At 43.8% G+C, this 17,616-nt stretch overlaps 1 protein-coding gene across 3 annotated transcripts in view; it reads left to right on the forward strand.

Moving 5' to 3' along the window:
• Positions 1-17,616, forward strand: part of SCAP (SREBF chaperone) — a 73,363-nt gene that overhangs the window by 27,809 nt on the left and 27,938 nt on the right. For 2 of the 3 annotated variants that reach the window (XM_055279347.2, XM_055279356.2), the window contains exon 2: positions 12,676-12,895. In XM_055279347.2, coding sequence (XP_055135322.1) covers positions 12,774-12,895 — 122 coding nt within the window. In that variant the 5' untranslated portion in view covers positions 12,676-12,773. Of the gene's footprint in view, positions 1-11,461; positions 11,570-12,675; positions 12,896-17,616 lie in introns of those variants that run through there. The other variant, XM_063609462.1, reaches the window with a different exon arrangement.

Below are 17,616 nucleotides of genomic sequence, written 5' to 3' on the forward strand. Positions count from 1 at the left end.
CAATAAACATACGTGTGCATGTGTCTTTACAGCAGCATGATTTATAGTCCTTTGGGTATATACCCACTAATGGGATGGCTGGGTCAAATGGTATTTCTAGTTCGAGATCCCTGAGGAATCGCCACACTGACTTCCACAATGGTTGAACTAGTTTACGGTCCCACCAACAGTGTAAAAGTGTTCCTATTTCTCCACATCCTCTCCAGCAACTGTTGTTTCTTGACTTTTGAATGATGGCCATTGTAACTGGTGTGAGATGGTATCTCATTGTGGTTTTGATTTGCATTTCTCTGATGGCCAGTGATGATGAGCATTTTTTCATGTGTTTTTTGGCTGCATAAATGTCTTCTTTTGAGAAGTGTCTGTTCATATCCTTCGCCCACTTTTTGATGGGGTTGTTTGATTTTTTCTTGTAAATTTGTTTGAGTTCATTGTAGATTCTGGATATTAGCCCTTTGTCAGATGAGCAGATTGCCGAAGTTCTCTCCCATTTTGTAGGTTGCCTGTTCACTTTGATGGTAGTTTCTTTTGCTGTGCAGAAGCTCTTTAGTGTAATTAGATCCCATTTGTCAGTTTTGGCTTTTGTTGCCATTGCTTTTGGTGTTTTAGACATGAAGTCCTTGCCCATGCCTATGTCCTGAATGGTATTGCCTAGGTTTCCTTCTAGGGTTTTTATGGTTTTAGGTCTAACATTTAAGTCTTTAATCCATCTTGAATTGATTTTTGTATAAGGTGTAAGGAAGGGATCCAGTTTCAGCTTTCTCCATATGGCTAGCCAGTTTTCCCAGCACCATTTATTAAATAGGGAATCCTTTCCCCATTTCTTGTTTTTGTCAGGTTTGTCAAAGATCAGATGGTTGTAGATATGTGGCATTATTTCTGAGGGCTCTGTTCTGTTCCATTGATCTATATCTCTGTTTTGGTACCAGTACCATACTGTTTTGGTTACTATAGCCTTGTAGTATAGTTTGAAGTTAGGTAGCATGATGCCTCCAGCTTTGTTCTTTTGGCTGAGGATTGATTTGGCGATGTGGGCTCTTTTTTGGTTCCATATGAACTTTAGTTTTTTCCAATTCTGTGAAGAAAGTCATTGGTAGCTTGATGGGGATGGCGTTGAATCTGTAAATTACCTTGGGCAGTATGGTCATTTTCACCATATTGATTCTTCCTACCCATGAGCATGGAGTGTTCTTCCGTTTGTTTGTATCCACTTTTATTTCATTGAGCAGTGGTTTGTAGTTCTCCTTGAAGAGGTCCTTCACATCCCTTGTAAGTTGGGTTCCTAGGTATTTTATTCTCTTTGAAGCAATTGTGAATGGGAGTTCACTCATGATTTGGCTCTCTGTTATTGATGTATAAGAATGCTTGTGATTTTTGTACATTGATTTTGTATCCTGAGACTTTGCCGAAGTTGCTTATCAGCTTAAGGAGATTTTGGGCTGAGACAATGGGGTTTTCTAGATATACAATCATGTCATCTGCAAACAGGGACAATTTGACTTCCTCTTTTCCTAATTGAATACCCTTTATTTCCTTCTCCTGCCTAATTGCCCTGGCCAGAACTTCCAACACTATGTTGAGTAGGAGTGGTGAGAGAGGGCATCCCTGTCTTGTGCCAGTTTTCAAAGGGAATGCTTCCAGTTTTTGCCCATTCCGTATGATACTGGCTGTGGGTTTGTCATAGATAGCTCTTATTATTTTGAGATACGTCCCATCACTACCTAATTTATTGAGAGTTTTTAGCATGAAGCATTGCTGAATTTTGTCAAAGGCCTTTTCTGCATCTATTGAGATAACCATGTGGTTTTTGTCTTTGGTTCTGTTTATATGCTGGATTACATTTATTGATTTGCATATGTTGAACCAGCCTTGCATCCCAGGGATGAAGCCCACTTGATCATGGTGGATAAGCTTTTTGATGTGCTGCTGGATTCGTTTTGCCAGTATTTTATTGAGGATTTTTGCATCAATGTTCATCAAGGATATTGGTCTAAAATACTCCTTTTTGGTTGTGTCTCTACCAGGCTTTGGTATCAGGATGATACTGGCCTCATAAAATGAGTTAGGGAGGATTCCCTCTTTTTCTTTTGATTGGAATAATTTCAGAAGGAATGGTACCAGCTCTTCCTTGTACCTCTGGTAGAATTCGGCTGTGAATCCATCTGGTCTTGGACTTTTTTTGGTTGGTAAGCTATTGATTATTGCCACAATTTCAGAGCCTGTTATTGGTCTATTCAGAGATTCAACTTCTTCCTGGTTTAGTCTTGGGAGGGTGTATGTGTCAAGGAATTTATCCGTTTCTTCTAGATTTTCTAGTTTATTTGCGTAGAGGTGTTTGTAGTATTCTCTGATGGTAGTTTGTAAAAAATTTTTTAAAGAGTTGGGGTCTCACTATGTTGCCCAGGCTGGTCTCGAACTTCTGGGCTGAAGCAATCCTCCCATCTCAGCCTCCCAAAGTGCCAGGATTACAGGTGTGAGCCACCGCGCCTGGCCATAAGCAGGTCTTTATTTTAGGAAGCTGTCCACGCTGACCATGTGGGAAGACAAACCAGAAGTGAAGTGCAAATGTAGGTAGCAAAATCAGGTAGGAGACTATTAGAATTTTTCAGGCTGGCGGTTTTGGATATCTGCCACTAGTCCAGTTCATTTTTTATTTTTTATTTTTTGAGATAGGCCTTGCTCTTTTGCCCAGGCTAAAGTGCAGTGGCGGAATCACATGGCGGAATCACAGCTTACTTGTAGCCTTGACCTCCTGGGCTCAAGCAATCCTTCCCACTCAGCCTTCCAAATAGCCAGGACTACAGTCATGAGCCACCACAATTGGCTAATTAAAATTTTTTTTTTTTTTTGTAGAGACAGGATCTCTGTGTGTTGCCCAGGCTGGTCTTGAACTTTCCTGGCCTCAAGCAATCTTCCTGCCTCAGCCTCCCAAACTGCTGGGATTACAGACATTAGTTAGCTACGATGCTTGCCCTGCTTGTCCAGTTTAGACATATGTTCAAGATGTGGGCACCACAGAGTTGACTTAGGCAACTCTTGGGCTCCAGGTTTGGTAGGGCAATGTTTCTCAAATTTGAGCATATCACTGTCAACTGGAGGGTGTGTTAAATAGAGATTTGTGGGCCTCACCCCTAGATTTTCTGATTGACCGGGTCTGGGATAGGCCCAATAATTTGCATTTCTAAAAAGGATTTAGATTGGGACATTTGTGAAGAACAGGATGGGTGAAGTGTTCCTTGTTTATGATTTCATTCAGAGAGAGGGGATTATTAGCTCTCTCTCTCTTTCTTCCAGAATGCCTGAGGTGCTTTGTATTACAGTTAGAAATTGAGAAGATATGTACTGAGCACTGTCCGAATAATATCTGATCCTGGTTGGGTTGGTTGGTTTGCTCATCACTTATTCAACAAGTGGTTTGTTTTCAGAGACAGGGTCTCACTATGTTGCCCAGGCTGGCATCAATCTCCTGGGCTCAAGGGATTGTCCCACCTCAGTCTCCTGAGTAGCCGGGATTATAGGTGCATTTAATAAAAATTTAACATGCCAAGTACTATTAAAGACCCTGAAGAACAGACAGGGAGTTTATTTATAGTCTTGACAGAGGGCAGATAGTAAACCAGGGAATAAGTCATTTGTACAATTACAGAGTTTTAAATGCACTGAAAAAGAAGAAATAGGCTCTGTAAGGGACAATAAAGAGAACTACTGGAAAACATATGGTCACGGGAGGTCTTTTTGTAGAAGTGATATTTCAGCTGAGACTTGAACAATGAAAAGGAACCAGCCTATAAAGAGACGAGGGAATAGAGGACGGAACAGTATGTGCCAGGCCCCTGAGATGGGAATGAGGTTGGCACACATAAGGCATTGGAAGAGATCAGAACAGGGAGAGGTGACACAAGGTGAAGTTGGGGAGGACCGGGGTGGGTTGTGCAGAGCCCTGAGAGCTAGGGAGAGGCATTTGGGCTTTGTTCTAAGTGCAGAAGGGTATCCAGCTCACGGCATTAGTAGAATCTGTGTCCACTCTGACCTCTGAGATAAGGTGAATTGTAAAGGGATAGGAAGGGGTCTGTGAGGGCCAGGCATGGTGGGTGGCTCAGCCTGTAATCCCAACTCTTCGGGAGGCTGAGGCAGGAGGATTGCTGGAGTCTAAGAGTTTAAGACCAGCCTGGGCAACATGGTGAAACCCCATCTCTACTAAAAATACAAACATTTCGTTGGGTATGGTGGTGCACGCCTGTAGTCCTAGCTACTTGGAAGGCTGAAGTGGGAGAATTGATTGAACCTGGGAGGTGGAGGCTGCAGTGAGCCATGATCGTGCCACTGCACTCCAGCCTGGGTGACAGAGTGAGACCCTGTCTCAAAAAAAAAAAAAAAAGGCATTCCAGGACTGTTTGAATATTTGAATATAAACATGTATATTTTTACTTTTATAACTGAAAAGTAGTCAGCATTGGGGCTCATAAAGGGGACCTTTGGGGTAATGTTCTATTTCTTGATGGAATGGTGTTTAGGTTACATGGCTTTGTTTACTTGGTGGTAATTCATGGAGCTGTGTGCTTATAATTTGTATGCTTTTCTGTGATATGTTACACTAAACTTCAAAAGTTTATTTAAAATAGGCTTGCATGGTGGCTCACGTCTGTAATCCCAACACTTTGAGAGGCTGAGGCAGGAGGATTGCTTGAAACCAGGAGTTCAAGACCAGCCTGGGCAACATATTGAGACCCTGTCTCCCCACAACATTTTTTTTTTTTTTTTATCTGGCCATGGTGGCACATGCCTGTAATCCTAGCTACACTGGAGGCTGAGTTGGGAGGACTGCGTCCAGGAATTCAAGGCTATAGTAAGACATGATAGTGCCACTGTACCCCAGCCTGGGTGACAGAGTGAGACCCCATCTCTAAAAAAAGAAAAATAAACAAATGAATGCTTATAGTGAAAAATGTAAAGATATTGAGATTTGAATTAAAAAAATTGCTGGGTGTGGTGGCTCACGCCTATAATCAGTTTGGGAAATTGAGGCAGGAGGATTGCTTGAGCCCAGGAGTTTGAGACCAGCCTGGGCAACATGGCAAAACCCTGTCTCTACTAAAAATACCAAAAATTATCTCATGGTGGTACGTGCCTATAGTTCCAGCTAGTAGGCAGGCCGAGGTGGGAGGATCACCTGAGCCTGGGAGATTGAGGCTGCAGTGAGCTGTGATCCTGCCACTGCATTCCAGCCTGGGTGACAGAGTAAGACTCTGTCTCAAGGAAAAAAAAAAAAAAACCCTGCATATAATCACATTACACAAAGACAAGCAACCACTACTAACGTTTCCCTCTATTCTCCTTTTGTGCATTTTTCGTATATAATTTTTATTTTTTCAAATTGTAAAAATAATGTGTGCTTTTTGTAGAAAACTTGTACTACATGCTTCTCACAATGAAATGATGTAATTGACAGAAAAATGCCAGTAGGCATAGTGTGAAAAGTTTCCTTAGGGCCAGGAGCGTGGCTCACACCTGTAATCCCAGCACTTTGGGAGGCCGAGGCAGGCAGATTGATTGAGGTCAGGAATTTGAGACCAGCCTGGCTAACATGGTGAAACCCTGTTTCTACCAAAAATATAAAAATTAGTTGGGTGGGATGGCGCACGCCTGTAACTCCAGCTACTTGGGAGGCTGAGGCACAAGAATTGCTTGAGCCCAGGAGGCAGAGGTTGCGGTGAGCCAAGATCACACCACTGCACTCCAGCCTGGGTGACAGAGCAAGACTCCATCTCAAAAAAAAAAAAAAGTTTCTTTAAAGGCAAAGAATCCTGAAATGTAGGAAGATTTTCACATTAAAAAAATTTAAGAGTTCTGATGTGATAAAGATGGAGTAAACATACTCCACCCTTTATGTCTGACAGAGAGCAACTGAAATCACTGGACAGAATGCATGGATCAGTGGAGTAACCCCAGAAAGATAAATGTTAGCACGTGAATTGGAGAAGGAAACCAGAACTCCAAATACCAGTGAACTGGTAGTGAGTTTCCCATAATTTTTTTTCCTCCATACAATATTTTCCAGCCTGGACTTAAAGTCAGCCCCAAACCTGGAAATGTGTGCTGGATGTGCACAGAAAGAGGACTAACAGAAGCCATGTTTCTAGTTTGAGGAGCAGGAAAGGGGATCCTCATGGGTCAGGAATGGGGATGGAGGAAGAAATCTCGTATGTTGTTTGCTTTGTCTTTTCTCCTTTTCTCTTGCTCTGGTCCTCCATGTAATTCTGTAGTGGCGGAGACAGCAGTGACATTGGCAAATGGATAGGAGAGGAAGTCTTCTATTTATAGGGACTGTGGTCCCAGGAGCATGGAGGGAATCCTTGATTTTATTCTTTCCTTTCTCTCATTGCTTTTCCTTGGAGGTAGTCACAGTTGTGGGAGGTACTCAGCAGGTCAGGGAAATTAAACCCTTGACTTTTAGCTAGAAGACCAGGAAAGGGGCCCTTGGGATCTGGAAAGTGTTAGGAAGATTGTGTAGAGGAAGGAGCTCAACAAATTGAACTCATAAAGTTGCATATGAACTCCTGGGCTGTTCCTCAGAACTAGCATACGTGCATCTGACCCTAAAGAGCATACCAAAGGCTTTGAGGACCAAACTGTGGAGTAGACTACTGCTCAAGTAGTTCTGCACTGGCCTCTGGATGGTATGCTTGGGAAAAATCAAAATAATACTTCAAAGGCTTTGAAAACTGATCTCATATTGGTACCACAGCCCACAGAAGGTGGGTAGGAACTTGTGGACTGGACCTGATTAGATTGATTGCTGCAAAGACAAATTCAAAATTTTTCGTGGGACTTAAACAAGAGCTAGAGTCACATAGCATAATATTCAAAATGTCCAGTAATTCAGAATTACTTCAGCTATGAAGAATCAGGAAAATCATAAGAGGAAAAGACAGCCAACAGATGGCAACCACAACATGACACAGATGTTGAAATTATCAAAAAATTAAAAGCCAAAGTATAATTAAAATATTAATTAAAACCTTGCTATAACAAGTAAGGGTGAATACTCTTGAACAGAAAATCAGAAATTTATTTACTGTAAAATATGACAACCTAAATGAAAAATTAATTGGGTGGGCTCAATAGCAGAATGGAGAAGACAGAAGAGTCAGTGAACATGAAGGCAGAATAATAGAAATTATCCAGTCTGAACAACAGAGATTGAAAGAAAATGAAAAAAAAAAAAAATGAACAGAGCTTCAGGGACCCATGGGACAATAACAGAAAGTTTATCTTTTATGCTTTTGAAGTCTCAAAGAGAGGAGAAAGAGTGGTGCAGAAAAAAATATTTGAAGAAATTATGGAAAGGAATAAATAAATATGTTTCTGTTCACAGATAACATGATAAGTCTACGTAGAAATTTCCAAAGAATCTACACACACACACACACAAACACTGGCACTAATAAGTGATTTCAGGACAATTGCACAATAAAAGATTAGCATAAAAAAATCAATGTACTAGCAATGAACATGTGAAAATCAAAATTGAAAATATAGTTGCTAAAAAGTGAAATGGTACGTATAAATCTAACAAAACATGTACAGTCATGTATGCTGAAAACTATACAACGCTGATGAAAGAAATCAAAGATCTAAATAAATGGAGAAATATACCATGTTCATGGATTGGAAGACTCAACATGCCAGTTCTTTGCAAATTTGATAAACAGTTTTAATGCAGTTTCTATCAAAATTCTATCAAGTTTTTGTTTGTTTGTTTTTGAGATGGAGTCTACCTCTGTCGCCCAGACTGGAGTGCAGTGGCGTGATCTCAGCTTACTGCAACCTCCGCCTTGTGGGTTCAAGCGATTCTCCTGCCTCAGCCTCCAGAATAGCTGGGATTACAGGCACACGCCACCATGCCTGGCTATTTTGTATTTTTCGTAGAGACAGGTTTTCACTATGTTGGCCGGGCTGGTCTTGAACTCCTGACCTCAAGAGATCTGCCTGCCCTGGCCTCCCAAAGTGCTGAGATTACAGGCATGAACCACCACACCTGGACTTTTTTTCTTTTTTCTTTTCTTTTCTTTTTTTTTTTTGAGTCAGAGTCTCACTCTATTGCCTAGGCTGGAGTGCAGTGGTGCGATCTTTGGCTCACTGTGGCCTCCGCCTCATGGGTTCAAGCAATTCTCCTGCCTCAGCCTCCCAAGTAGCTGGGATTACAGGCACTCGCCACCACACCCGGCTAATTTTTGTATTTTTAGTAGAGAAGAGGTTTCACCATATTGGCTAGGCTGGTCTTGAACTTCTGACCTTGTAATCTGCCCACCTTGACCTCACAAAGTTCTGGGATTACGGGCGTGAGCCACCACACCTGGTGTTTTTCTCCTTTTTTGAGACGGAGTCACAGTCTGTCACCTAGGCTGGAGTGCAGTGGTGTGATCTCGGCTTGCTCAACCTCTGCTTTCTGGGTTCAAGCGATTCTCAGCCTACCAAGTAGCTGGGATTACAAGTGTGTGCCACCACACCCAGCTAATTTTTTCTGTTTTTAGTAGAGAAGGGGTTTCACTATGTTAGCCAGGTCTCAAACTCCTGGCCTCAAGCGATCCGCCCACATCAGTCTCTCAAAGTGCTGGGACTACAGGCGTGAGCCACTGTGCCTGGCCCAGACAACTGCTTTTTGACAAAGATGCCAAGCAATTCAATGGAGGAAGGATAGTTTTTTCACCAAATGGTGCTGGAACAATTGGCTATCTTTAGACCAAAGGGGAAAAAAAGGAATTTATATCTCACACCTTGTCTAAAAATTAACTCAAACGGATCACAGATTTTTATTTTTATTTTTTGAGACAGTCTCGCTCTGTTGCCCAGGCTAGAGTGCAATGGTGTGGTCATAGCTCATTGCAGCCTCAAACTCTTGGGCTCAAGTGATCCTCCCACTTCAGCCTCCCAAGTAGCTAGGACTACAGCCATGTGCCACCCTGCCCTGCTAATTGTTAATTTTTTTTTTTTTTTTTTTGTAAAGACAGGGTCTCACAGTGTCCAGGCTGGTTTCAAACTCCTGGTTTCAAGTAATTTCCCACCTCAGCCTCCCAAATTGTTGGGATTACAGGCATGAGTCACTGCACCCAGCTGGATTACAGACTTAAACAAATGTGAAACTACAAATTTTTAGGAGAAGACATTGGGGAAAATTACCTTATGACCAAGCAATTCCACTCCTAAGAATGAATATACTCAAAAGAAAACAAAAAGAAAAAAAATACAAAAACCCCCACTGAAGAACAACAACAACAAAAAAGTAAACATAAGAATTGAGGGGGGCTGGGCACGGTGGCTCACGCCTGTAATCCCAGCCCTTTGGAAGGCCAAGGAGGGCAGATCATGAGGTCAGCAGTTCAAGACAAGCCTGGCCAACATAGTGAAACTTCGTCTCTACTAAAAATAAAAAATTAGCCGAGTGTGGTGGTGCATGCCTGTAGTCCCAGCTACTTGGCAGGCTGAGGCAGGAGAATCGCTTGAACCCAGGAGGCAGAGGTTGCAGTAAGCTGAGACTGTGCCACTGCACTCCAGCCTGGGTGACAGAGCGAGACTCCATCTCAAAAAAAAAAAAAAAAAAAAAAGGTTGGCCAGGTGCAGTGGCTCATGCCTGTAATCCCAGCACTTTGGGAGGCTGAGGCGGTCGGATCACGAGGTCGAGATTGAGACTATCCTGGCCAAGATGGCGAAACCCCGTCTCTTCTAAGAATGCAAAAATTAGCTGGGCGTGGTGGTGCGCATCTGTAATCCCAGCTACTCAGGAGGCTGAGACAGGTTAATTGCTGGAACCTAGGAGGTGGAGGTTGCAGTGAGCCGAGATCGCACCACCGCACCCCAGCCTTGTGACAGAGCGAGACTCTGTCTCAAAAAAAAAAAAAAAAAAATTGAGACAGGGTGCGGTGGCTCGCGCCTGTAATCCCAGCACTTTGGGAGGCCAGGCTGGCAAATCATCTAAGGTCAGGAGTTCTAGACCAGTCTGGCCAACATGGTGAAACCCCATCTCTACTAAAAATACAAAAATTAGCCAAGCATGGTGGTGTGTGCCTGTACTCCCAGCTACAAGGGAGGCTGAGGCACGAATTGTTTGAACCACAGGAAGGCGGAGGCTACAGTGAGCCGAGATCACGCTGCTGCACTCCAGGCTGGGCAACAGAGCAAGATTCCATTTCAAAAAAAAAAGTTCGAGTTCGAGGCCAAGTAAACAAGAATAATGTGGCCCGGCATGGTGGCTCATGCCTGTAATCCCAGCACTTTGGGAGGCCGAGGCGAGTGGATCACCTGGTTAGGAGTTCGAGAGCAGCCTGGCCAACATGATGAAATCCCATTTCTACTAAAAATATGAAAAAATAGCTGGGCGTAGTGGCGGGCACCTGTAATCCCAGCTACTCAGGAAGCTGAGGCAAGAGAATCGCTTGAATCTGGGAGGCGGAGGTTGCATTGAGCTGAGATTGCGCCACTGCACTCCATCCAGCCTGGGCAACAAGAGCGGAACTTTATCTCAAAAAAAAAAAAAAAAAAAGAATTGAAAGCAGGTATTCAAACAAATACAGGAATGTTAGAATGTTTGTCACAGCACTATTCACAATAGGCAAAACAGAGAAACGCCCAAATGTTTATCAGCTGATGAATGGATAAACAAAATGTGGCATACCCATTTGATGAAATATTCAGCCATAAAAAGTAATGAAGTGGCTGGCCTCAGTGCCTCATGCCTGTAATCCTGGCACTTTGGGAGGCCGAGGCTGGTGGATCACTTGAGGTCAGGAGTTTGAGACCAGCCTGGCCAACATGGTGAAACCTGGTCTCTACCAAAAATACAAAAATTAGCCAGGTGTGGTGGCGGTGCCTGTAATCCCAGCTACTTGGGAGGCTGAGTCAGGAGACTAGCTTAAACCTAGGAGACGGAGATTTCATTGAGTCAAGATTGTGCCACTGCACTCCAGCCTGGGCAACGCCATCTCAAAAAAAAAAAAAAAAAAGTAATGAAGTACTGGCCGGGCATGGTGGTTCGTGCCTGTAATCCCAGCACTTCGAGAGGCTGAGGCAGCTGGATCATTTGAGCCCAGGAGTTTGAGACCAGCCTGGAAAACATAATGAGAACCTGTCTCTACAAAAAAATACAAAAATTAGGAGGGCGTGGTGGCGCACACCTGTAATCTCAGCTACTTGGAAGACTAGGTGGGAGAATCACTTGAACCTGGGAGGCAGAGGTTGCAGTGAGCCAAGAGAGTGCCACTGCACTTCAGCCTGGTCGATAGAGTGAGATTCTGTGTCAAAAAAAAAAAAAAAATGGTTCCTGGATTGGAAACTTGCATGTGCACTTAAGGCTTCTGCTTTCAGAAAGGTAGAACGAGCAATAGGCATTCCTTTTGGCTTTTGAGTTGGCTGTGGTGTGACTCCTTTTGCTTCTTGTTTCTGGTCTTGACACTTATGAGGAGTCATCTTTGAGTCTGGGTTTTCATCAGTGAGTACAATCAAGCCAAGACGTGTGTCTGGGCAGGTTCCCTCTAGCACAGACCGAAGAAAACAGCAACATAGAACAAGAGAAGTAAGTTTAAACTTGGATTCCATTAGAGGGCTCAGTAGAAAAGATAATTCTAGATCCCTGGGCCTCCTAGAATTTTCTGTTCTGATTTCATTGGTTTAATGTTATTTGTTTGAAAGCACCAGAAATTAACTTTGGCCAACACAAGCAAAAAGATGATTTATTGGAAGGATATAGAATAGCTTACAAAATGAAAGAAAAGTTGATGAGCCAGTCCTCAGAAAGGATAGGAGCCAGAACAGCCTGGGGATCTTGGGAGCAGGAACCACTGTGGGATGAATAAACATCATGAATATCCAAGTTCCTGTTTCTTTGTGTTCAGAAGTCAAAGTCCAGGGAGAGAGGCCCAATTGGTGTAGCTTGGGTCAGCACGGGGCACCTTGACTCATAGTTAATCCAGGCTAAATCCTGTGGAGTGAGGTGGTTCCCCTGAGCCACACCAGGCTGCTGTTAACTCATAGAAGGGGACAGCTACTGGCCAGGCAGGAACAGGAGCTGCTCTCTGCCTTTACGCTCCCAGGAACAACAATAGGACCAAGAACAGAGAGTTCTACCAGAGTGAATTTTGCTTGGTGACCATTATGTCAGAGACCTAAGCTTTTTGGTGTTTTTATGTTGAGGGCTGACCTCACTAGACATTCTTCGTGAGTGAATCACTATTTGTACAACCAGTGTGTTTTGAGAAGGCCATCCCTATGTAAAGGTTTTCTCTGTATCCCTATGTAAAGGACTTCTCTCAGTGGGATTTGTGCATGGAGAAGGGTGGGGAAGAATGCCTGTTTGACAGAGAGCAGCTGAAGGTGATGTCTGTTACACAGGCATGGTTTCCTGTGCCACACATGAGAAAAATGCCCTTTGGGGAGTGTGGCCTTTTAGCATTGCCTAATATAGGAGGGAGGGAGTTGGGTGGCGAGAGAGAGAGAGAGAGTGAGAGTGTGTGTGTGTGTGTGTGTGTGTGTGTGTGTGTATTTTGGGATTGATGTCGTTAGACCTTGCATATAGGCATTCTGAAACCATTCCCCAGTCACATAACTATTGCCTCCCTCCAGCAGCCCTAGTGTGCAGAGCCAAGTACTCTTTATTAACTGGCTTTTCTCCCTTCTTACCAGGTACCTGCACATGTTGTTCTTTGTCAGTACTGTCAAGTGTGTGCCAGGGTGATCCATGGTCACTTTCCGGGATGGCAGCAAGGTGACTTCGGCTGAGGATGACCCTGACTGAAAGGCTGCGTGAGAAGATATCTCGGGCCTTCTACAACCATGGGCTCCTCTGTGCATCCTATCCCATCCCCATCATCCTCTTCACGGGGTTCTGCATCTTAGCCTGCTGGTATGTTTTTGGGTTGCCTTGGATATGGTGGGCCAGTGTCTTAGGACAGTAGGTTTTCTAACCCTAACCTCTATGGAGCACTTGGCCTCTGTATGCTTTTTACACAATGGGAGCTTGGGCTCCTTATAACTGTGAGTGGAGAACTCTAGTCCTGGCGTGGTTAGCTAATATAATAAAATAGTCCCGGCTGGCCCTGACCTACTGATTCACCAGATTTATTCATATCACTGGTACTCTATCTCAAAATAATGTTTAGATACTTCTAAGACACTGAGATAATTGAAAGATATGATATTTCAGTTTTCTTTCTCAATAGTAGTGGTTTCCTTTTAGTACCTGGTTAAGTGCAGGAACCTTTTTTTGTGTGTTGTGAGGCAAAGTCCATTAGAACAGTACCTTGGACAACCTGTGGCAGGCTAACCTCAGAGACTTGCTTCTTTGCTCTCTAGTCATTTTCTTGTGTTCACATGGAGCTTGCTTCAGACTTCTTGTTGATTCTTGTGGCCAGCTGCACTTGCCAAGGACAGTTGTGAGAGCTGTAGCTGCCCTTGTTCCCGTCTGTCTTTCTCAAGGCCTCATAGAAGCCTGAAGGCTATGGCTGACAATGACGTTGTAAAGGAGGAGTTTGATATAAGATGATATCTGATGACCTTTTTAGCTCTAAAATGCTGACAGCTGTGAAAAGAACCCATCTTATTCTTTTCTCTGGAAAGAATTCTGTTCTTCAGATTCATTGTCTAAAACATTTATAGATGTTTTCAGGGCTATGCTGAAGGGAGGATGAGAAGTCAGGAGAGAACTCCCTGTTCAGTTCAGTTGCTAATGATCTCAAGCTCTTCCCTGATTATCACTAAGAAAGATGAACATTGGCCAGGTGCAGTGCTCATACCTGTAATTCCAATACTGGGAGGCTGAGGTGAGAGAATCACTTGAGGCCAGGAGTTCAGGACCAGCCTGGGCAACATAGCAAGACCCACCCTCTCTGTACAAAAAAAAAAAAAAAGAAAGATGAACATCACTGAGAGTTTCTTGCTTGGTGCTGTGTTGTTGCTTCAGGTATAACATTAGGAAGTGGTCCAGTTATGTTTCCATTTACAAAGAGGGGTAGGGACTTAGAGATTTGCCTGGTCCACATAACTAATAATTAGGGAAACCGGGGTTCAAATTCAAATCCAAGCCATAGGGACTCTGGTGCCTGCACCTGTGTTACTGTCACCTGGTCTCACTCTGGCTCAGTATGTTTGTATTGGTGTTTAAACTGCTAAATTGTGATGTACAAGATAAAATACTTACAGCTGTGTCCCATAAGTGATGAATTTGGAGTGCTCTGAGAACTCAGCTCTTGGGTTTTTTTTTCCTTTAAGTTAATTGACCTCTTTCTCTTTTCTTCTTTAAAATAATTTTTTTGAGACATGGTCTCACTCTGTCACCCAGGCTGGAATGCAGTGGCACAGTCACAGCTCACCTCAGCCTCAACCTCCTAGGCTCAAGCGACCCTCCCATCTCAGCCTCCTAAGAAGCCACGACCACAGGCATGCACCACCATGCTCGGCTGTTTTTCATGTTTTGTAGAGATGGGGTCTCATTATGTTGCCCTCCTTTGGTTTCAGTCTCTGGTAGTACTATGGTTTCCTCTTTTGTAGTCACTCTGTTTTTCTTTTAAGAGGAAAGACCTGGCCAGGCGTGGTGGCTCACGGCTGTAATCCCAGCACTTTGGGAGGCTGAGGCGGGCAGATCACGAGGTCAGGAGATCGAGACCATCCTGGCCAACATGGTGAAACCTCGTCTCTACTAAAAATGCAAAAATAAGCTGGGTGTGGTGGCATGCACCTGTAGTCCCAGCCACTCAGGAGGCTGAAGCAGGAGAATCGCTTGAACCCGGGAGACGGAGATTGCAGTGAGCTGAGATCGCACCACTGCACTCTAGCCTGGCGAAAGAATGAGACTCCATCTCAAAAAAAAAAAAAAAAAGAGGAGGAAAGATCCTTCTGTATTATCGCATTCTTTTTTTTCTTCCTTGAGACAGGGTCTCACTTCCGTTGCTCAGGCTGGAGTGCAGTGATGCAATCACTGCTAATTGCAATCTTGACTTCATGGGCTCAAGTGATTCTCCTACCTCAGCCCTCTGAGTAGCTATAGGCGTGCACCACTAATTTTTTGTATTTTTAGTAGAGCTGGGGTTTCGCCATGTTGCCCAGGCTGGTCTCAAACTCCTGAGCTCATGATCCACTCGCCTCGGCCTCCCAAAGTGTTGGGATTACAGGTGTGAGCCACCACACCTGGCCTTGTACTGTCACATTCTTAGTGCTGTGTACTTATTTTCCCAAACCAGTATCTTTGTCATGTGATCTTAAAGTTTTTTTTATTTTATTTTGTTTTTTTCTTAAAACCTGATTGACGTGAGAAAATTTTTCCACGGCTGGGTGAAGTCAGCCTCCAAAGACTAATAAAAGGTTGTGTAAGAGAATCCATAGATTCTGGGACTTGGACAGAAAACCAGAGATCATGGACCCAGGGACACAAGCCTCACCATTGTCTTCAACCCACAGAAGCTTTTCTGTCTAGAGCAGCAGAGCAGTGCCCCCTTCTTCCAGAGCCTGAGATTGCCTACAGAAAATAAAGTATGGATATAGACTGCTTCTAGTAGTTTTGCTAGACATTCAGTTTCCATTTAATTGCTTACCTTTTATTGTTCCTGGGATGAAAGACTTGTACAGCCAAACCCAAAGGACTGCTGCACTTAATTTCCCTATTCAGATCTAACAGCCACCTGAGCTGCAGAAATACTTTTTGCACACCACTGGCTCACCACCACTGGGTCACCCCAGGGAAAGTACAGAGCAGTACTAGAGGGGGTGGTGATCAATGACAGCTTGGGAATGTGCCTGTCTCCATTAGGCAGAAGAATCCAGGGGGTGAGAGAGGGCATCTGTATATGAGGAGTCAGGCTCACCCCAAACAGCGCTGAGGATGTGTGACTTTCTTCTCTGAGCTGCTGTTGAGGCTGCAGGTTTCAGTGACTGAGAGCCAAGGACACTACTTCAAATGAACCTGGTGCTGAGCCTTGCAGGTGAGCTAGAGTTAGCTGTTCTTCATGCCTGGCCCCTGGGTGCGGTGACTGTTCTTTCCTCTGGGAAAATCTGATGAAATGTGTAGCAAATAGGCATTATGGCAAGAGGTGTCTATTTATAACTCTTGGAGGTTAGACCACTGGGCCCAAGATATGTCCCAGCAGCAGCCCAGCAAGACAGAGGGTACTGTTAATCTGGACCTGCCCTGGTAAGTGGTGGGTGCACCATGGGGTGAAGAAGAGCACCCAGATGCCATGCTAGTTGGACTGCCCTATGTGCAGGTCAGAGAGTGATGTGAGTCATTGAGTCATTTGATTCAACAAGCTGCTGCTCATGGTGAGAGAAGGTGGATTTTAATTTGGAGAAGAAATTGGAATCACATTGTATTGTTTTTGTTTTCGAGACGGGGTCTCACTCTGTTGTCCAGGCTGGAGTGCAGTGGCGCAATCATGGCTCACTGCAACCTCTGCCTCGCAGGTTCAAGTGATTCTCTTGCCTCAGCCTCCCGAGTAGCTGGGATTACAGGTGTGAGCCACCACGCCCGGCTGTTTTTTGTATTTTTAGTAGAGATGGAGTTTCACCATGTTGGCCAGACTGGTCTCAAACTCCTGACCTCAAGTAACCTGCCCACTTCAGCCTTCTAATGTCCTGGGATTATAGGCATGAGCCACCTTGCTCAGCCTAGTCATGCATTTTTGACTTAGGATATTTTCAATTTACGACAGTGTTATCAGGACATAACCCCATTGTAAGTCAAGGCGTATCTGTACATGTCAAGTGCTTAGAATAGTGCCTGGCACATATTAAATATCATGTATGAGTTTTGCATTGTTATTATTCACTGTCTTCCTAGTCTTCTACCTTCACAGCCAGAAAGCATAAGCAGACTCCAAAACATGTATAGTCTAAACATAGAACAAAAATGGACTATACTCTGTGATTACTATGCAAATGCTGTAGCCACAACCTAAATTTTTTTTTTTTTTTTTTTGAGACAGGGTCTCTCTCTGTTGCCCAGGCTAGAGTGCACTGGTATGGCACGATCTTGGCTCACTGCAACCTCCAACTCCCGGGTTCAAGCGATTCTCCTGCCTCAGCCGCCCAAGTAGCTAGGATTACAGGCGCGTGCCACCGCGTCTGGCCAATTTTTGTATTTTTAGTAAAGACGGGGTTTCACCATGTTGGCCAGGCTGGTCTCGAACTCCTGACCTCAAGTGATCCACCCACCTCGGCCTCCCAAAGTGCTGGGATTACAGGCATGAGCCACCGTGCCCAGCCTGAATTAATTTTTTTTTAAGTGAAAGCAAGTTTATTAGAAAAGTAAAGGAATAAAGAATGGCTACTCTGTAGGCAGAGCAGCCCTAAATGGATTCTGATCACATTCTCTTGTAGTTGTTTCTCTCTTCCTACTTAGAGCATCTTGGAGGCAGACCATAGTATTTATTGTCTTTTGTATTCTCAGTGCCCAGCATATAATACATACTTAATAAATGGTTTTTGAGTGTAGGTAAAGATGGAAAAGCCAGAGAAAAGTAAAAATTGATTTTTGTGAAGGTAAGGAGATTGTGTAATTGTTTTCTGTAATTAACATAATAAATGTATTTAAAATATTTAAAACATGGTATTGTCAAAAGACATGAAGAGGCGTTT

The sequence above is a fragment of the Symphalangus syndactylus genome, chromosome 1 (genome assembly GCF_028878055.3).
Source record: "Symphalangus syndactylus isolate Jambi chromosome 1, NHGRI_mSymSyn1-v2.1_pri, whole genome shotgun sequence".
Lineage (NCBI taxonomy): Eukaryota > Metazoa > Chordata > Mammalia > Primates > Hylobatidae > Symphalangus > Symphalangus syndactylus.